Source organism: Salmo salar, chromosome 03 (assembly GCF_965601325.2).
Source record: "Salmo salar chromosome 03, fSalSal1, whole genome shotgun sequence".
In the NCBI taxonomy this organism is placed as follows: Eukaryota; Metazoa; Chordata; class Actinopteri; order Salmoniformes; family Salmonidae; genus Salmo; species Salmo salar.
Genome location: NC_138293.1, coordinates 84509883 through 84533790, shown reverse-complemented (window position 1 = coordinate 84533790; position 23908 = coordinate 84509883). Strand labels below are relative to the sequence as shown.

The 23908-nt window shown below is 41.9% G+C and overlaps 2 protein-coding genes across 2 annotated transcripts; both read right to left on the bottom strand.

The window, feature by feature from the left end:
* Positions 1-531: 531 nt before the first annotated feature.
* LOC106606558 (myeloid-associated differentiation marker homolog) lies at positions 532-3855 on the bottom strand. The gene is made up of 2 exons (XM_014202847.3): positions 3159-3855; positions 532-2927 (listed from the first exon to the last, which is right to left on the bottom strand). The coding sequence occupies exons 1-2, from the start codon at positions 3366-3368 to the stop codon at positions 2283-2285; spliced, it is 855 nt and encodes a 284-aa protein (XP_014058322.3). The 5' UTR covers positions 3369-3855; the 3' UTR covers positions 532-2282.
* A 2925-nt stretch (positions 3856-6780) lies between these two features.
* On the bottom strand, positions 6781-11133 carry LOC106606538 (myeloid-associated differentiation marker-like). The gene is made up of 2 exons (XM_014202808.3): positions 10465-11133; positions 6781-9439 (listed from the first exon to the last, which is right to left on the bottom strand). The coding sequence occupies exons 1-2, from the start codon at positions 10729-10731 to the stop codon at positions 8852-8854; spliced, it is 855 nt and encodes a 284-aa protein (XP_014058283.2). The 5' UTR covers positions 10732-11133; the 3' UTR covers positions 6781-8851.
* Positions 11134-23908: the final 12775 nt, after the last annotated feature.

Here is a 23908-nt window from a genome sequence, read left to right as displayed (position 1 = left end):
AGTCCAAGTATGCACCTTGAAAGTGTGTCCATAGTTACGAGAAATTAAGTGCATCAATAAATCGTAAGTCTTCAGTCCCAACTTAAGTACCTCATAGTTTTGCTAACTTTTTACGTCCTAGGACTATTACCTTTCTCATTCGGAGCAGCCTTCGATAGAAATTATCCAAGGTAGAAAATTCAAAGTCCGGTCAGTAACATTATGCACAAACCACAAAACCTCACTTCCCCAACATTTAGCATGTAAACTAACTGTAGCGGCTCAAACACAGCAGCATCAGAAAACAACTCAGTCTGTCGATTCAGAAGAACAGCAATAGTTGACAGGAGAGCTTGCAAGCACTTCATTGTACTGTGTACATTTCACTGAATCCTGTGCATATGACCATTTTTTTTTATTTGACAATAGACAATGCTGCAAGGACAAGCCCTTGTCTCTCTAATGGCAGCTAAGTATTCATATATTCAAAAATCTATCTTCGCTCCAGACTGGTTTATACATCAAATTTAATGAAACTTTTCAGAAGTACAATGAGAGTCTGTTGAGAGGATTTTTTTTATTCTCAGTCAGGTGATTGAGACACTATTTGGCTCACGCTTCAGCAGACAGAAGTTACAACTGTGAAATCTGTCACTTCTTTTTATTGAACAAAATACAGTATCACTTCTGCTATTTTCAAGTTGGTTATGTTGATCAGTAGGTCTATTGTTATTGAGTCATAAACTACAAATAGCAACACAGCCTAGCAACCCACATCAAAACAAACTTTGGGTAATAATTAATGAAAGGCATCTGGCAGAAGTAAATTAATCCACAAACACGAATATCAGTTTTTATATATCTTATATGACTGTGTTTTCATGAATTTGAGGATATAATCATCAAGCCCATTCAATGGAAATGGCACCCTACTCCCTATATAGTGCACTACTGGACATTTTGAATGCACCCTATGTCTGCATCTGAAAGATAGTACACTTCAATGGAGAAGGTCTCCAGTCCTGGCACAAACTTTCTCTGATTACCTCTCCCTATTCTATGGGCTTCTAAGAAAAGGTCAACATCATAACAAAAGATCAGTTCCTGAGTTGAGTCCCCTTCCAACTCCAGTCTTTTAAAAATAACTAAACCAGCGGTTCTCAATTCTCTCCTCAGGGACCCCCAGCTGTTCCAGAGCTACCACACCTGATTCAACAAGACCTATGGAATTTTAACAGTATATGGCTAACCAGAATAAATATCTCTCTCTGGTTCTTCAAAGGGTTCTTTGTAGAACCTTTGAGATTGAGAAAGGTTCTTAATTTAATATCGCCATAAAGGTTCTATAAATAACCATTAAAAAGGGTTCTTTATAGCACCAAAAAGGGTTGTAATGATAGGGGAACCCTTTTGGTGCTATGTAGAACTATTTTTAAAGTTATTTTTAGAACCTTAGGAAAGGTTTCTTTATAGCACCATAATGGTTCTATTTATAACCTTATGAGCATGGTTCTTTATAGAACCTTCAAAAAAGGGTTCTATATAGTACCAAAATAGGATATACTATCGTTATGAGCCAAATAACTCCTATTTGGCTCTATATACTGTAGAACCATTTGTTTTTAGTGTGCAGTCCACATAGCACTTCAGCAGCTAATCAACTATCTGGCAGTTAGTGAGCCAACTAGCAGTACAATAAGAGAACATGTCTAACAACCAAGAAAGAAGTCATCAACATGAATATAAGATCACAAATCCTTTGCAATTGGCAGAATCTATATTGCTGCTAGTGCCTTTGGCCCAATGGAACGGTTACACATACCATGATGCCAGATTAGACATTCATATTGTATTTGCATCAGGAGCCAAAGTTCCGTAATTTTAATTTCTATGAAATCGATACGATCAATCATTAACTCAGCTTCCTACTGCACACTTTAATAGCTGCAAGTGATAAACAGTGTGTCCTTGCCTATAGAATCCTCATCTGCAATAAGAGTTCATTTACAGTGTCATAGGAATAACTAAATATCTTCCACATGTCTGAGCCAAAAGACATCAGCAAATGTTCTGCCAACGTTCTGCAAATGTTCTTCTTCCAAGCTCTCAGTCATTGATTTGAAAATAAACTTTTCATTCTCTAGAAATGTAATGGATCTTTTCAAACATATGTGGAGAATCAAGATTACCAACTTGCTGGAGTTTCTTATTCAGTAAACAGTTTTTTCTCCATGCAATATGATAGTGTGTCAGTCATTGACGGGTTCTGGAAAAGTTGGAGTGAAGTTTCCTGAGAATCTGGCCTATTCCTCATCCCATGTGAAGAAGACCACCTTTATCGAGTAGATCGTATCCAAAATATAGATCACCAGGTTGGTCACGGTCATGAACGTCACCACAACCAGATTGTCCCAGGGACAGTGGGAACACGGAACGGGCCGGGGGTTGTTCTCGAAACCATACAGTGGCCAGATGACCATAGCAGTCATGTACATCATGGTGGCCAGAATATTATAGACCGTGAGCAGTTTGTCAAACGAGAAGGGGAAGAGCGACAGCAGCTGACCGACGGTGAGGAAGATGATGACGAGTGCGAAGATGAAGCAGAGGGAATAAACCGCCACGCACCACTGCAGTCCCGGATTAAACAAAAACCTTGCCGGATCCAGCGACGTGAAGATAATACAGGCCACCAGAGTCTCGAGGATCTTGAGGAGGCCCGGGACAGTGGACAGGAAGCCACTGATCTTACCACTGGGCCGGAGGCGGGCCAACACCACCAAGCCGACGTACACTCCGAAACAGAGTAGGGAGATGACGGTGGCGGCGATCTGGCGGTAGCAGGTGGGGCAGGTAAAGAAGGTGAGGTAGATGATGGAGGAGGTGAAACACATTAGTGCGGCCAGCATGGCGAAGGCCGTGGTGAAGTCATCCCAGGAGATGGGCACCTTGAGATGATGAGGAGGGAAGATGTGAGGAAAGGTTATTTCTAGGGCCAAGAGTTTTCCTGAAAAATGTGTTTTCCCCAAAAACGTGCACCTACATCTACTACTGCTTTACAATAGAAATAGACATTAGAAATATATAAGACAGATACTCATAAGCTACGATACACGTAAGCCACAAATTCCCCTCCCACCAATCTATTCCATCAAATCCAGACAGTAAACATCCCCCACCTTGGCACTGAAGCGGGTGAACTCCATGATGAGGATGAAGAGGGAGAAGAAGCAGCAGAAGCACCAGGTGAACATGCACCAGTCCCAGTGTGTGGAGAGCACATGGCCTGCCGAGGCCACCAGACTGAAGGAGATACAGGTGAGGACCACCTCCAACATACGGATGATTCCCACCGGCAGGGTGAGAGACCTCAGGTCCAGGTTCACCATGATGAGATACTGTTGAAGGATCTATCTAGGGACTCTGGGTGACTGTTCACTCACCAAGGGTTCCTTGACTTTTTGTTTGGCTAAAGTTTCTCTTTTTCCTCTCTCTTTCTTCTGGCTATTGTTCTTCTTTCTGTCTCTCTCCTTTGCTCGCTTTTACCAAATGCACATATTTCACATTTGAATGAATCACTGATTCAATTAATTGTGTTCAATTACTGTTGCCCTCTTAAAGTCTTATATTCTCCTCTTCATGGAAGCTCACCCAGTAATTTTCTGCTGTGTCACTCTCTTTTCTCCACTGTGTCACATTGACATCTCCACTCCTCCTCTCTCTCCTACCGTCTTTGTCTCTCTGTGCATTCCCCTGCCGACTAAGGACCTTCCAGTAAAGCACTACAATTCCAAGGGAGGTAAGACCTTCTCTCGTTCCTGCCTTATCCAAGTCTCCTTCCCCATGCTGTAGAGACTAGAGCATGCCTGTGTCGAGAAAAACTCCTCCCGTGTTTATTATGGTGAGTAGCCCATAGAAATAGAGTGAATAGAACGGGCCTCCCCATTCATGTCAATGATTGCGGCCATTGCAAGTGTACCCATAGGCTAGGTTGAAGATAACAGAGGTTAAGATAGCTTAATAATTAAATGAAAAGCGTTATAAAATTAACAAATTCATTGCACCAGCGCCGGAATGAAAATGACTGGGAGAGAATGGTAGCAGTACAGAAAGTTTACCATCAAAGTGGAAAATAAACACAACGGAGGTGAATTTCACTATTACTCCGCAAACAAATAGATTAACTGTTTTACTGTCATTTTATACATTTAAACGTTTTTAAAGTTATCTACAGCCACTTTATAACATGATTTCCCGACCACTGGTCATGTTTTCAATGCTAATCCTACAGTGGGGGAAAAAAGTATTTGATCCCCTGCTGATTTTGTACGTTTGCTCACTGATAAAGAAAGGATCAGTCTCTTTTAATGATAGGTTTATTTGAACAGTGAGAGACAGAATAACAACAAAAATATCCAGAAAAACGCATGCCAAAAATGTTATAAATTGATTAGCATTTTAATGAGGGAAATAAATATTTGACCCACTCTCAATCAGAAAGATTTCTGGCTCCAAGGTGTCTTTTATACAGGTTAGGAGTTTGAGATTAGGAGTACACTCTTAAAGGGAGTGTGTTTGTTACCTGTAAAAAAGACACCTGTCCACAGAAGCAATCAATCAATCAGATTCCAAACTCTCCACCATGGCCAAGACCAAAAAGCTCTCCAAGGATGTCAGAGACAAGATTGTAGACCTATACAGGGCTGGAATGGGCTACAAGACCATCGCCAAGCAGCTTGGTGAGAAGGTGACAACATTTGGTGCGATTATTCGCAAATGGAAGAAACACAAAATAACTGTCAATATCCCTTGGCCTGGGGCTCCATGCAAGATCTCACCTCGTGGGGTTGCAATGATCATGAGAACGGTGAGGAATCAGCCCAGAACTACACGGGAGGATCTTGTCAATGATCTCAAGGCAGCTGGGACCATAGTCACCAAGAAAACAAATGGTAACACATTACGCCGTGAAGGACTGAAATCCTGCAGCGCTCGCAAGGTCCCCGTGCTCAAGAATACATATACATGCCCGTCTGAAGTTTGCCAATGAACATCTGAATGATTCAAAGGAGAACTGGTGAAAGTGTTGTGGTCAGATGAGACCAAAATGGAGCTCTTTGGCATCAACTCAACTCGCCGTGTTTGGAAGAGGAGGAATGCTGCCTATGACCCCAAGAACACCATCTCCACCGTCAAACATGGAGGTAGAAACATTATGCTTTGGGGGTGTTTTTCTGCTAAGGGGACAGGACAACTTCACCGCATCAAAGGGACGATGGACGGGGCCATGTACCGCCAAATCTTGGGTGAGAACATCCTTCCCTCAGCCAGGGCATTGAAAATGGGTCGTGGATGGGTATTCCAGCATGACAATGACCCAAAACACACGGCCAAGGCAACAAAGGAGTGGCTCAAGAAGAAGCACATTAAGGTCCTGGAGTGGCCTAGCCAGTCTCCAGACCTTAATCCCATAGAAAATCTGTGGAGGGAGCTGAAGGTTTGAGTTGCCAAACGTCAGCCTCGAAACCTTAATGACTTGGAGAAGATCTGCAAAGAGGAGTGGGACAAAACCCCTCCTGAGATGTGTGCAAACCTGGTGGCCAACTACAAGAAACGTCTGACCTCTGTGATTGCCAAGGGTTTTGCCACCAAGTACTAAGTCATGTTTTGCCGAGGAGTCAAATACTTATTTCCCTCATTAAAATGCAAATCATTTTATCACATTTTTGACATGCGTTTTTCTGGATTTTTTTGTTGTTATTCTGTCTCTCACTGTTCAAATAAACCTACTATTAAAATTATAGACTGATAATTTCTTTGTAAGTGGGCAAACGTACAAAATCAGCAGGGGATCAAATACTTTTTTCCCCCCACTGTATAGAATAAGTCCTACACTCAGCATGGAATTGTTACATTGTATTTTTTTGTTACCTGTATTTTTTTTAAACTAGCCCATAGGAACAAAGCAGGAAGTAAAATCAGGAAGTGTACCAATCTGTGCTGTGATTTGTGAAATCAACTGACATGAACAAAAATTCCATTGCCCAGGCCACATCAGTTAGCATCATTTAAATGAACACTCTACATTACCTTGGAAATAATTGCATCACAATACCAGGCAGCCATTGAGAGTGTACCCATGAGTTTAGAGGTTCCAAGCCCTTTCTGTTCATTCAATTTCTATGGTGTATCCTGTCCTCTCTTGGCTTAATTGCATGTTTTATGACCCAGACTCAAGGCACTCATTGGACACCTGTCCAGTCTTATCTGGCTCGCCCATGCCACACATGATGGACTCTGGTCTCTGTCAAAGGTAAACTTCAATACTGACCCAATCCCTGGGAGTGGGACCATATCAGACCTTGGTTCAAGTAAGATTTGAAATCTTTAAAATACTTTCAGCATTTGATTGAGTCTGCTTGGAAAGCCAGATGGGCGGGGTTTGCACCTTTGGGACTATTCTATTGGATCCATTGTGTCAGGTAAGCTCAATCAAGCACAGCTACAGTATTTGAAAGATTTCAGATACTATTTGAACCTAGCTCTGGTCCAAGTGCACATCCCCCAACCAGGGAAACCCATGCTTGTGAAGTAACCTCACGTTTGTTCATAACTTGACTTAAGCTCTTTTTTGACGCTTGATGGCTATTGATAAATATCCCCATCCATGTTCTTGAGAAAGGGAGAGAAAGAGATGGAGGGAAGGGGGATTAGTGGTAGGCAAAGGATTTGTAGAAGAACTATTCTGTTTCCACTGAAAATGGAAATCGAACAGTGTTCTGGTTGATAAAGATAATATGATATCAAATCAAACTTTATTTGTCACATGCGCCGAATACAACAAGTGTAGACCTTACCGTGAAATGCTTACTTACTTATATGCGTACTACTGCCCCAGTTCAGAGTGTACCATACCAACTTTGAATGTAACACTCTAGATTTTTGGAATCATTTACAAAATGTATTACATTTGGATTCAGTGGTGCTACTAGGGCAGTTTAACACAATAATGAGAAATGAGTTCACCGAGGTGTACAATTGTTTTGATTGATTGACTCTACTGCCAATGTTTGTCTATGGAGATTGCATGGTTGTGTCAACAGCAGCAGCTGTCTCAGCTGAAGGACAATGATCCCTTTAAATATTGTCAGTGCATTGCCTAACTCCCTCTCTACTGTTATATACCCTCATATTCTTCTTCCTTCTCCTCTCTCTATATACTTCTTCTATCTCACTCTCACTCTCCCTCTTCTCTCTCTCTATTTCTCTCTCTTTCTCTTTCTCTCCCACTCTCACTTCTCCCTCTCTCTATCTCTGCCTCATCCATTTTTTACTTTTACCTCCCTCTTGATCTGTGCCAAGGAGACAGCAGCAACATAACTTCATTTCTCTTTTGAACAAATCAATAATCCCTGTCAAAGGTTGCAAGACAGAAGAAAAGATGTGGACATAAAAGACCTTGACTTCATTACCATAATCGGATCGGGGACCTCCATCATTCTGCTGGCTTCTGTTTTGGAACAATGATTCTTCATTTGTCACTTAACTTAATTTCTCTCATGAAGAAAGGAATAACCCCTGCCATATGTATCACAAAACAAAGTGTGGGCATGAGAGACCTTGACATCATTACCATTAACAGATCACCAACCACAATTATTCTGCTGTCTTTTTACAAATTATAATTAGTTTAGCAGCCTCAGAATGGCCCAATATGTTCCCTATCAAATCGAATCTGTGGTAAGCCACGGTCCGTGAGGGATTCAGATGCTGCCTGTGTAAGAGAGTGATGTCATCCAGGTGGGACGGAGCGGAGTGTGGTTGAGACTTATCTCGCTGTCGGCTTCCCCGCCGCACTCAGCAAACACAGAAAGAGACATGAAAGCAAAGCCCAGGGCTGGACCTCGACATCCTACGCTATTTCATCCAATGGGCCTCTGATAGCAGACACACCCCAGCAAACAGAGAGAGGGAGGGAATGTTGCTGAATGTCCTTTCCCAGTGTTGTAGAAACAGAATAGGTGTTACAGTAAATACATACACTAATGCAGTGAGGCCAAAAAATATGATTCTTATGGACTTTTAAGCAAATGTTTTCTTTCTTTTATTGTTATATAACATTATTAAAACAATTTAGTCATATCAGCTATATGTCAAAAGTTATGTTTTACTTATTCAGATTCATGTTTAAGCTGAATTCTGTCATATCTGTCTGGACTGCATGTTTGTCAGGATTAGAGTAGGTACAGTAGACGCACAGAGAGAGAGAGAGAGAGAGAGAGAGAGAGAGAGAGAGAGAGAGAGAGAGAGAGAGAGAGAGAGAGAGAGAGAGAGAGAGGCCTAGATTCAATCAGTTCCACGTTAACCCGTGATAACCGACAACTGCATAGCAGATCTGTTTTTATTTGGGCCATGACAAAGGTGTAACATCGTTGGAGCTGTCAAATCAGTAAAAACAATGATCTGCTATGCAGTTGTGGGTTATCTGGGGATAAATCGGAACTGATTAAATCAAGGCCAGAGAGACAAAGATGAAATGGAGAACAGAATAAGAGAATAAAAGGAACATATCAAGAACAGCTCTTTGATCTTTCTATTCACTTTGAGTACAGCCCATGTGGACTGCATAGTTCCTTGTGTATTTTAGACGGGAAGACAAAATATACATTGAATCTACGTACAGATCCAAGCATTCAGAACATTCTTATCCACCATACAGAGACATTCTCCCAATACGAATTAGTGTTCCAAAAAAACAGCATGGTTACAGTTTGCTGTATTCATACAAAAGCAAAGTTCAGTCTATTGTTTAAGATCCGGCACTGTGTTTCAGGGCCAGTTCTCAGGTTGGGTAAGGTGGGTGACCTTTGACCTAAGCCGGGGTGACGAAGAACACCAGCTTGAAAGAGTAGACCGTGTCCACAATGTAAACCACAAGGTTTAAACAGGTCATGAATGCCACTACGACCAGGTTATCCCAGTAGCAGGAGCGGCCACACCCGCTGGGTCTGCTGTGGTTGTTCTGGAAGCTATAGAGAGGCCATATAACCACGCACGTCATGTACATCAGTACGGCCAGCACGTTGTAGCCCGTCAGCACCTTGTCGAACGGGAACGGGAAGAGCGACAGCAGGCGGCAGATAGTAAAGAGGATGATGATGAGGGCGAAGATGAAACATAGCGAATAGACCGCCACGCACCACTGGAGCCCTGGGAACCGCGAGTAGAGGCCATGGTCCAGAGAGATGAAGATGATGCAGGCCACGAAGGCCTCGAGGACCTTGAGGAGGCCCGGGACAGTGGAGAGGAACCCGCTGATCTCGCCGGGTTTGGCCCGGGTCAGGCCCACCTCCGTGGCGTACAAGATGAAGGCCAGACAGGAAGTGACGGTGGCGGCGATCTGCTTCCCGCATGAGGCACAGGTGAAGAAGGTGGGGTAGATAATGGAGGCAGCCAGCACCTGTTAAAGCCCAAGACAATAGATGATGATGATGGATGAATAACAGCAATGGAATAGGATAAACAACATCAGAGTTTGAAGACAATAACATGGAATGTCAGTGGACTTAATTGACTCATTAAAGTTGTCAAAGTGCTATGGGTGTCACCTGATACTTCCACTTCATCTACTACCAATGTAGCTCCTACTCAATAAATCATTCCAAAATGTTGGCAAAGCTACAGGAATTCCAACGCACTCCTTAATGGTTAAAGTCTTTCCTTTTATTGCATTTATCCAATTTCCTCACTGATCTGACTAGAGAGGTGATATATGGACTACACTAGAGAAAAAGATAGATTAGCTGCCTTGCTGTTATGACATACTGAAGATGAGATCATCACTTTGATCAATACCTCGTTCTAATTCAGTGGAACTAGCAATTAGAAATGACTATTACTACATCAGTATCTGCTGGCATCTATGTCTCATTTTAAGTTCATTCGCAATTAGTGTGAGAGTAAGTGTACGTACACGACTAGCGATTGCTGCCATTATTGGATCGACCATCAATTCTAAGTGGTACTAAAATATTTCATGTTTCATTTAACCACTTTGTTCATGTACCGTATGATGATAACAACAACTGGCTGTTCAAGGTCCAGTGCTGATCCTCACTCTATATAAGCTCATAATATATATGTAAAAAAGTAAGTAGCCTTATCTCAGCCAGAACGGCCCATAGGTGCTGGAACCTAACTCCTGTTTCTGAAGCATGAAGCAGTGTGATGTACAAGTACACCTCCTCGAACAGAAGTCTAGTCTATGGCAGGGAAGAGTGATGTGTAATTTCCCAAGAATCGCCTTTTAATTGATTTACAATTACACAAAAGTAAACTACACACATCCATCTCTACTCTAGTTTTGAATGCTTATATTGTCTCAATGTAACTGTCACACATTGACACTAATATGTAGGTATGTTATCTGGATTCTACCCCTTATAGTCTAACCCACAGACAAAAGACGCCGTGGAAGTTACCCACCATGAGCGTGGATAGCATGGCAAAGGCGGTGGTGAAATCATCCCAGGAGATGGGCACCCGGGCATGGAGGGTGGTGAACTCCATGATGAGGATGAGGAGGGTGACGAAGCAACAGAAGACCCAGGTGAACATGCACCAGGCCCAGTAGGATGAGCCGATGTGACCCACGGAGGCCACCAGGCTGAAGGAGATACAGGTGAGGACCACCTCCAGCATTCTCACGATGCCCACGGGCACCGTCAGGGTCCGCGTGTCCAGGGTCACCATGGCGATGCTAGTTCTGGTCAGATCCGGCTGTCCAGTACAGTACTGTACAGCAGTTTTACCTTTTAACCCACCCAAACCGATTGTAGATGCCTGTTTTTTGTTTTCTCACCAAGTTTTTTTTTCCTGTTGATCTCTTTGCACTCTGATCTCTCTTCCACTTCTTTGGACAGCTCTCTCTCTCTGAGCTCTCCCTGCCTCCTCTCCCTGACTTGACTCAAAAACTATTATTTCTCTACTTGTCACACCTCTCTCTGACACTCTCTGTCAGTCTCTTCAGGCTTCTGTCTTCTATTCCTCTCCTCTTCCTGTATGCAATCCTCCTGTATCTTACTCCTGTATGTGATCCCCTGTAAAGTCTGGACTGCTCTGACAGGGCCACAGTACTGTAGGAATGCAGAGAAGGGTGTAGACTGCCTGCCACTCCCTCTGCTACCTTATCAGGCCTTCCTCAAATGGTACTCAGGTGAATGTTTGATTATAGGCTTTGTGTGTGTGTGTGTGTGTGTGTGTGTGTGTGTGTGTGTGTGTGTGTGTGTGTGTGTGTGTGTGTGTGTGTGTGTGTGTGTGTGTGTGTGTGTGTGTGTGCATCAAGCCCCGGATGTCAATGCTGTGTGATTATGAAATAGGGTGTAGTCGGTCACCCTTATCAGTAAAAGTGAATAATACCTCAGTTATTTAAGTAGTACATATACTGAGCTGATCTTGCTGTGTATTATACCATGTACTGTAGCCTACTGTATAATGTATATGATACGATATACTTCATTGTCCAGTTACATTCATTTCATGACGTCAGCATACAAATACACAAACACAACACAATATATTACATGCAGTACAGAAACACTGGAAAGCACACAAGTCAGACATTTACATTTTCACATATTCAAAGTCTCTGCAGCCTACTGTCCGACCATGTATTGTGCCTACATCTGTCCTATGTCTCACTGTTCAGCATCCTACAGCTGTCCTATGTCTCACTGTTCAGCATCCTACATCTGTCCTGTCTCACTGTTCAGCATCCTACATCTGTCCTATGTCCCACTGTTCAGCATCCTACATCTGTCCTATGTCTCACTGTTCAGCATCCTACATCTGTCCTATGTCCCACTGTTCAGCATCCTACATCTGTCCTATGTCCCACTGTTTAGCATCCTACATCTGTCCTATGTCTCACTGTTCAGCATCCTACATCTGTCCTATGTCCCACTGTTCAGCATCCTACATCTGTCTTATGTCCCACTGTTCAGCGTCCTACATCTGTCCTATGTCTCACTGTTCAGCATCCTACATCTGTCCTATGTCCCACTTTTCAGCATCCTACATCTGTCCTATGTCTCACTGTTCAGCATCCTACACCTGTCCTATGTCCCACTGTTCAGCATCCTACATCTGTCCTATGTCTCACTGTTCAGCATCCTACATCTGTCCTATGTCCCACTGTTCAGCATCCTACATCTGTCCTATGTCCCACTGTTCAGCATCCCACATCTGTCCTATGTCTCACTGTTCAGCATCCTACATCTGTCCTATGTCCCACTGTTCAGCATCCTACATATGTCCTATGTCTCACTGTTCAGCATCCTACATCTGTCCTATGTCCCACTTTTCAGCATCCTACATCTGTCCTATGTCCCACTGTTCAGCATCCTACATCTGTCCTATGTCCCACTGTTCAGTAGCCTGATGGCTGATGGAATGAAACTTGCCCTGTTCCCATTCTTGCTGAACAGTGGGACCTGTAATCTCCTTCCGGAGGCCAGCAGCTCAGAACATAGGGTAAGATTGTGTGTAGGGTCCTTTATGATGCGCTTGTCCTTGTCTATCATAGAGGCCCTGAAGCCCCCTGCACTGCAATCCACAGAGCTTGGACCCCAGGTATACAGTCCTCCTGAGGCTACCCATATTAGCCACTGACAGTCCAGCGTACCAGGCCAGGAAACAGAAAGTCAACACACTCTCTATATGACAGGTGTGGTAGTCGTTGTTGGTATTTTTTATTAATGTTCTGGGTGTTGGCATTAAAAGAGAGTGTGCTGTCCATGATGGTTCCAAGGTACTTCAAACTCCCCACTCTCTCTTCTTGTTCACCACCCAGGACTAGGTGGCTCACTGGGTCTGCCTTCCACCAGAAATCAATGAGCAGTTCTTGTGAGTTTGAGGTAGTTGTTATTGCCACCCAGGTCACCCATGATACAAGTCAGTGATCGACGTCCATCCATGTCTGAGGACGTCGGGAGATGATGTGGAAACCGGCCACAAGTAGGTTTTGGTTCTGCTAGGACATTGTGGATATGGCTGGGGATGGTGTAAGTTCTGCTAGGACATTGTGGATAGGGTTGGGGATGGTGTAAGTTCTGCTGGGACATTGTGGATAGGGATGGGGAAGGTGTAACTTCTGCTAGGACATTGTGGATAGGGATGGGGATGGTCTAAGTTCTGCTAGGACATTGTGGATAGGGATGGGGATGGTGTAAGTTCTGCTGGGACATTGTGGATAGGGATGGGGATGGTGTACGTTCTGCTGGGACATTGTGGATATGGATGGGGATGGTGTAAGTTCTGCTAGGACATTGTGGATAGGGTTGGGGATGGTGTAAGTTCTGCTAGGACATTGTGGATAGGGTTTGGGATGGTGTAAGTTCTGCTAGGACATTGTGGATAGGGATGGGGATGGTGTAAGTTCTGCTAGGACATTGTGGATAGGGATGGGGATGGTGTAAGTTCTGCTAGGACATTGTGGATATGGATGGGGATGTTGTAAGTTCTGCTAGGACATTGTGGATAGGGATGGGGATGGTGTAAGTTCTGCTAGGACATTGTGGATAGGGATGGGGATGGTGTAAGTTCTGCTGGGACATTGTGGATAGGGTTGGGGATGGTGTACGTTCTGCTGGGACATTGTGGATAGGGATGGGATGGTGTAAGTTCTGCTAGGACATTGTGGATAGGAATGGAGTAAGTTCTGCTAGGACATTGTGGTTAGGGTTGGGGATGGTGTAAGTTCTGCTGGGACATTGTGGATAGGGATGGGGATGGTGTACGTTCTGCTGGGACATTGTGGATAGGGATGGGGATGGTGTACGTTCTGCTGGGACATTGTGGATATGGATGGGGATGGTGTAAGTTCTGCTAGGACATTGTGGATAGGGATGGGGATGGTATAAGTTCTGCTAGGACATTGTGGATAGGGATGGTGTAAGTTCTGCTAGGACATTGTGGATAGGGTTGGGGATGGTGTAAGTTCTGCTAGGACATTGTGGATAGGGTTTGGGATGGTGTAAATTCTGCTAGGACATTGTGGATATGGATGGGGATGGTGTAAGTTCTGCTAGGATATTGTGGATAGGGATGGGGATGGTGTAAGTTCTGCTAGGACATTGTGGATATGGATGGGGATGTTGTAAGTTCTGCTAGGACATTGTGGATAGGGATGGGGATGGTGTAAGTTCTGCTCGGACATTGTGAATAGGGATGGGATGGTGTAAGTTCTGCTAGGACATTGTGGATAGAGATGGGGATGGTGTAAGTTCTGCTGGGACATTGTGGATAGGGTTGGGGATGGTGTACGTTCTGCTGGGACATTGTGGATAGGGATGGGATGGTGTAAGTTCTGCTAGGACATTGTGGATAGGAATGGAGTAAGTTCTGCTAGGACATTGTGGATAGGGTTGGGGATGGTGTAAGTTCTGCTGGGACATTGTGGATAGGGATGGGGATGGTGTACGTTCTGCTGGGACATTGTGGATAGGGATGGGGATGGTGTAAGTTCTGCTAGGACATTGTGGATAGTGATGGGGATGGTGTAAGTTCTGCTGGGACATTGTGGATAGGGTTGGGGATGGTGTAAGTTCTGCTAGGACATTGTGGATAGGGATGGTGTAAGTTCTGCTAGGACATTGTGGATAGGGATGGTGTAAGTTCTGCTAGGACATTGTGGATATGGATGGGGATGGTGTAAATTCTGCTAGGACATTGGAAGATGACATGACATACTGCCCCTGTCACGGATCCCTCCGGAACTTTCATACACACACACTAAAACAGTCATAACTGATGCACAAACTGCACAACATACTCACACTGAAACAGTCATAACTGATGTACAAACTGCACAACATACACACACTGAAACAGTCATAACTGATGTACAAACTGCACAACATACACACACACTGAAACAGTCATAACTGATGTACAAACTGCACAACATATACACACTGAAACAGTCATAACTGATGCACAAACTGCACAACATATACACACTGATACAGTCATAACTGATGCACAAACTGCACAACATACATACACACTGAAACAGTCATAACTGATGCACAAACTGCACAACATACACACACTGAAACAGTCATAACTGATGTACAAACTGCACAACATACACACACACTGAAACAGTCATAATTGATGCACAAACTGCACAACATATACACACTGAAACAGTCATAACTGATGCACAAACTGCACGACATACAAACACTGAAACAGTCATAACTGATGCACAAACTGCACAACATATACACACTGAAACAGTCATAACTTATGCACAAACTGCACAACATACACACACTGAAACAGTCATAACTGATGCACAAACTGCAAAACATACATACACACTGAAACAGTCATAACTGATGCGCAAACTGCACAACATACACACACTGAAACAGTCATAACTGATGCACAAACTGCACAACATACACACACTGAAACAGTCATAACTGATGCACAAACTGCACAACATATACACACTGAAACAGTCATAACTGATGCACAAACTGCACAACATACACACACTGAAACAGTCATAACTGATGCACAAACTGCACAACATATACACACTGAAACAGTCATAACCGATGCACAAACTGCACGACATACAGACACTGAAACAGTCATAACTGATGCACAAACTGCACAACATACACACACTGAAACAGTCATAACTGATGCACAAACTGCACAACATACACACACTGAAACAGTCATAACTGATGCACAAACTGCACAACATACACACGCTGAAACAGTCATAACTGATGCACAAACTGCACAACATACACACGCTGAAACAGTCATAACTGATGCACAAACTGCACAACATACACACACTGAAACAGTCATAACTGATGCACAAACTGCACAACATACACACACTGAAACAGTCATAACTGATGCACAAACTGCACGACATACACACACTGAAACAGTCATAACTGATGCACAAACTGCACAACATATACACACACTGAAACAGTCATAACTGATGCACAAACTGCACAACATATACACACTGAAACAGTCATAACTGATGCACAAACTGCACAACATATACACACTGAAACAGTCATAACTGATGAACAAACTGCACAACACACACACACTGAAACAGTCATAACTGATGTACAAACTGCACAACATATATACACACACACTGAAACAGTCATAACTGATGTACAAACTGCACAACATACACACACTGAAACAGTCATAACTGATGCACAAACTGCACAACATATACACACTGAAACAGTCATAACTGATGCACAAACTGCACAACATACACACACTGAAACAGTCATAACTGATGCACAAACTGCACAACATACACACACTGAAACAGTCATAACTGATGCACAAACTGCACAACATATACACACACTGAAACAGTCATAACTGATGCACAAACTGCACAACATATACACACTGAAACAGTCATAACTGATGCACAAACTGCACAACATATACACACACTGAAACAGTCATAACTGATGCACAAACTGCACAACATATACACACACTGATACAGTCATAACTGATGCACAAACTGCACAACATACACACACTGAAACAGTCATAACTGATGCACAAACTGCACAACATATACACACTGAAACAGTCATAACTGATGCACAAACTGCACAACATACACACACTGAAACAGTCATAACTGATGCACAAACTGCACAACATACACACACTGAAACAGTCATAACTGATGCACAAACTGCACAACATATACACACACTGAAACAGTCATAACTGATGCACAAACTGCACAACATACACACACTGAAACAGTCATAACTGATGTACAAACTGCACAACATATACACACTGAAACAGTCATAACTGATGCACAAACTGCACAACATACACACACTGAAACAGTCATAACTGATGCACAAACTGCACAACATACACACACTGAAACAGTCATAACTGATGCACAAACTGCACAACATACATACACACTGAAACAGTCATAACTGATGCACAAACTGCACAACATACACACACTGAAACAGTCATAACTGATGCACAAACTGCACAACATACACACACACTGAAACAGTCATAACTGATGCACAAACTGCACAACATACACACACTGAAACAGTCATAACTGATGCACAAACTGCACAACATACACACACTGAAACAGTCATAACTGATGCACAAACTGCGCGACATACACACACTGAAACAGTCATAACTGATGCACAAACTGCACAACATACACACACTGAAACAGTCATAACTGATGCACAAACTGCACAACATACACACACTGAAACAGTCATAACTGATGCACAAACTGCACAACATACATACACACTGAAACAGTCATAACTGATGCACAAACTGCACAACATACACACACTGAAACAGTCATAACTGATGCACAAACTGCACAACATACACACACTGAAACAGTCATAACTGATGCACAAACTGCACAACATATACACACACTGAAACAGTCATAACTGATGCACAAACTGCACAACATACACACACTGAAACAGTCATAACTGATGCACAAACTGCACAACATATACACACTGAAACAGTCATAACTGATGCACAAACTGCACAACATATACACACACTGAAACAGTCATAACTGATGCACAAACTGCACAACATATACACACTGAAACAGTCATAACTGATGCACAAACTGCACAACATATACACACTGAAACAGTCATAACTGATGCACAAACTGCACAACATACACACACTGAAACAGTCATAACTGATGCACAAACTGCACAACATATACACACCCTGAAACAGTCATAACTGATGCACAAACTGCACAACATATACACACTGAAACAGTCATAACTGATGCACAAACTGCACAACATATACACACTGAAACAGTCATAACTGATGCACAAACTGCACAACATATACACACTGAAACAGTCATAACTGATGCACAAACTGCACAACATATACACACTGAAACAGTCATAACTGATGCACAAACTGCACAACATATACACACACTGAAACAGTCATAACTGATGCACAAACTGCACAACATACACACACTGAAACAGTCATAACTGATGCACAAACTGCACAACATACACACTGAAACAGTCATAACTGATGCACAAACTGCACAACATATCACACACTGAAACAGTCATAACTGATGCACAAACTGCACAACATACACACACTGAAACAGTCATAACTGATGCACAAACTGCACAACATACACACACTGAAACAGTCATAACTGATGCACAAACTGCACAACATATACACACTGAAACAGTCATAACTGATGCACAAACTGCACAACATACACACACTGAAACAGTCATAACTGATGCACAAACTGCACAACATACACACACTGAAACAGTCATAACTGATGCACAAACTGCACAACATATACACACACTGAAACAGTCATAACTGATGCACAAACTGCACAACATACACACACTGAAACAGTCATAACTGATGCACAAACTGCACAACATACACACACTGAAACAGTCATAACTGATGCACAAACTGCACAACATACACACACTGAAACAGTCATAACTGATGCACAAACTGCACAACATACACACACTGAAACAGTCATAACTGATGCACAAACTGCACAACATATACACACTGAAACAGTCATAACTGATGCACAAACTGCACAACATACAGACACTGAAACAGTCATAACTGATGCACAAACTGCACAACATATACACACTGAAACAGTCATAACTGATGCACAAACTGCACAACATACACACACTGAAACAGTCATAACTGATGCACAAACTGCACAACATACACACACTGAAACAGTCATAACTGATGCACAAACTGCACAACATATATACACACTGAAACAGTCATAACTGATGCACAAACTGCACAACATACAACACACTGAAACAGTCATAACTGATGCACAAACTGCAAAACATATACACACTGAAACAGTCATAACTGATGCACAAACTGCACAACATACACACACTGAAACAGTCATAACTGATGCACAAACTGCACAACATACACACACTGAAACAGTCATAACTGATGCACAAACTGCACAACATATCACACACTGAAACAGTCATAACTGATGCACAAACTGCACAACATACACACACTGAAACAGTCATAACTGATGCACAAACTGCACAACATATACACACTGAAACAGTCATAACTGATGCACAAACTGCACAACATATACACACACTGAAACAGTCATAACTGATGCACAAACTGCACGACATACAAACACTGAAACAGTCATAACTGATGCACAAACTGCACAACATATACACACTGAAACAGTCATAACTGATGCACAAACTGCACAACATACAACACACTGAAACAGTCATAACTGATGCACAAACTGCAAAACATACACACACTGAAACAGTCATAACTGATGCACAAACTGCACAACATACACACACACTGAAACAGTCATAACTGATGCACAAACTGCACAACATACACACACTGAAACAGTCATAACTGATGCACAAACTGCACAACATATACACACTGAAACAGTCATAACTGATGCACAAACTGCACAACATATACACACTGAAACAGTCATAACTGATGCACAAACTGCACAACATACACACACTGAAACAGTCATAACTGATGCACAAACTGCACAACATACATACACACTGAAACAGTCATAACTGATGCACAAACTGCACAACATACATACACACTGAAACAGTCATAACTGATGCACAAACTGCACAACATACACACACTGAAACAGTCATAACTGATGCACAAACTGCACAACATATACACACTGAAACAGTCATAACTGATGCACAAACTGCACAACATACACACACTGAAACAGTCATAACTGATGCACAAACTGCACAACATACACACACTGAAACAGTCATAACTGATGCACAAACTGCACAACATACAAACACTGAAACAGTCATAACTGATGCACAAACTGCACAACATACACACACCGAAACAGTCATAAATGATGCACAAACTGCACAACATATACACACCGAAACAGTCATAACTGATGCACAAACTGCACAACATACACACACTGAAACAGTCATAACTGATGCACAAACTGCACAACATACACACACTGAAACAGTCATAACTGATGCACAAACTGCACAACATACACACACTGAAACAGTCATAACTGATGCACAAACTGCACAACATACATACACACTGAAACAGTCATAACTGATGCACAAACTGCACAACATACACACACTGAAACAGTCATAACTGATACAAAAACTGCACAACATACACACGCTGAAACAGTCATAACTGATGCACAAACTGGACAACATACACACACTGAAACAGTCATAACTGATGCACAAACTGCAAAACATATACACACTGAAACAGTCATAACTGATGCACAAACTGCACAACATATACACACACTGAAACAGTCATAACTGATGCACAAACTGCACAACATATACACACTGAAACAGTCATAACTGATGTACAAACTGCACAACATACACACACTGAAACAGTCATAACTGATGCACAAACTGCACAACATACACACACTGAAACAGTCATAACTGATGCACAAACTGCACAACATATATACACACTGAAACAATCATAACTGATGCACAAACTGCACAACATACACACACTGAAACAGTCATAACTGATGCACAAACTGCACAACATATACACACTGAAACAGTCGTAACTGATGCACAAACTGCACAACATACACACACGAAACAGTCATAACTGATGCACAAACTGCACAACATACACACACTGAAACAGTCATAACTGATGCACAAACTGCACGACATACACACACTGAAACAGTCATAACTGATGCACAAACTGCACAACATACACACACTGAAACAGTCATAACTGATGCACAAACTGCACAACATATACACACTGAAACAGTCATAACTGATGCACAAACTGCACAACATATACACACACTGAAACAGTCATAACTGATGCACAAACTGCACGACATACAAACACTGAAACAGTCATAACTGATGCACAAACTGCAAAACATATACACACTGAAACAGTCATAACTGATGCACAAACTGCACAACATACACACACACTGAAACAGTCATAACTGATGCACAAACTGCAAAACATATACACACAGAAACAGTCATAACTGATGCTCAAACTGCACAACATACACACACACTGAAACAGTCATAACTGATGCACAAACTGCACAACATACACACACTGAAACAGTCATAACTGATGCACAAACTGCACAACATATACACACTGAAACAGTCATAACTGATGCACAAACTGCACAACATATACACACTGAAACAGTCATAACTGATGCACAAACTGCACAACATACACACACTGAAACAGTCATAACTGATGCACAAACACCACAACATACACACACTGAAACAGTCATAACTGATGCACAAACTGCACGACATACAAACACTGAAACAGTCATAACTGATGCACAAACTGCACAACATACACACACTGAAACAGTCATAACTGATGCACAAACTGCACAACATACACACACTGAAACAGTCATAACTGATGCACAAACTGCACAACACACACACACACACACACACACACTGAAACAGACATAACTGATGTAGAAACTGCACAACATACACACACTGAAACAGTCATAACTGATGCACAAACTGCACAACATACACACACTGAAACAGTCATAACTGATGTACAAACTGCACAACATATACACACTGAAACAGTCATAACTGATGTACAAACTGCACAACATATACACACACTGATACAGTCATAACTGATGTACAAACTGCACAACATATACACACTGAAACAGTCATAACTGATGTACAAACTGCACAACATATACACACACTGATACAGTCATTACTGATGTACAAACTGCACAACATATACACACTGAAACAGTCATAACTGATGTACAAACTGCACAACATATACACACTGAAACAGTCATAACTGATGCACAAACTGCACGACATACAAACACTGAAACAGTCATAACTGATGCACAAACTGCACAACATACATACACACTGAAACAGTCATAACTGATGCACAAACTGCACAACATACACACACTGAAACAGTCATAACTGATACAAAAACTGCACAACATACACACGCTGAAACAGTCATAACTGATGCACAAACTGCACAACATATACACACTGAAACAGTCATAACTGATGCACAAACTGCACAACATACACACACTGAAACAGTCATAACTGATACAAAAACTGCACAACATAAACACACTGAAACAGTCATAACTGATGCACAAACTGCACAACATATACACACACTGAAACAGTCATAACTGATGCACAAACTGCACGACATACAGACACTGAAACAGTCATAACTGATGTACAAACTGCACAACATATACACACTGAAACAGTCATAACTGATGCACAAACTGCACAACATATACACACTGAAACAGTCATAACAGATGCACAAACTGCAAAACATATACACACTGAAACAGTCATAACTGATGCACAAACTGCAAAACATATACACACTGAAACAGTCATAACTGATGTACAAACTGCACAACATACACACACTGAAACAGTCATAACTGATGCACAAACTGCAAAACATATACACACTGAAACAGTCATAACTGATGCACAAACTGCACAACATATACACACTGAAACAGTCATAACTGATGTACAAACTGCACAACATACATACACTGAAACAGTCATAACTGATGCACAAACTGCACAACATACACACACTGAAACAGTCATAACTGATGCACAAACTGCACAACATACAAACACTGAAACAGTCATGACTGATGTACAAACTGCACAACATATACACACTGAAACAGTCATAACTGATGCACAAACTGCACAACATACATACACACTGAAACAGTCATAACTGATGCACAAACTGCACAACATACACACACTGAAACAGTCATAACTGATGCACAAACTGCACAACATATACACACTGAAACAGTCATAACTGATGCACAAACTGCACAACATATACACACACTGAAACAGTCATAACTGATGCACAAACTGCACGACATACAAACACTGAAACAGTCATAACTGATGCACAAACTGCAAAACATATACACACTGAAACAGTCATAACTGATGCACAAACTGCACAACATACATACACACTGAAACAGTCATAACTGATGCACAAACTGCACAACATACACACACTGAAACAGTCATAACTGATGCACAAACTGCACAACATATACACACTGAAACAGTCATAACTGATGCACAAACTGCACAACATATACACACTGAAACAGTCATAACTGATGCACAAACTGCACAACATACACACACTGAAACAGTCATAACTGATGCACAAACACCACAACATACACACACTGAAACAGTCATAACTGATGCACAAACTGCACGACATACAAACACTGAAACAGTCATAACTGATGCACAAACTGCACAACATACACACACTGAAACAGTCATAACTGATGCACAAACTGCGCAACATACACACACTGAAACAGTCATAACTGATGCACAAACTGCACAACACACACACACACACACACACACACTGAAACAGACATAACTGATGTAGAAACTGCACAACATACACACACTGAAACAGTCATAACTGATGCACAAACTGCACAACATACACACACTGAAAAGTCATAACTGATGTACAAACTGCACAACATATACACACTGAAACAGTCATAACTGATGCACAAACTGCACAACATACACACACTGAAACAGTCATAACTGATACAAAAACTGCACAA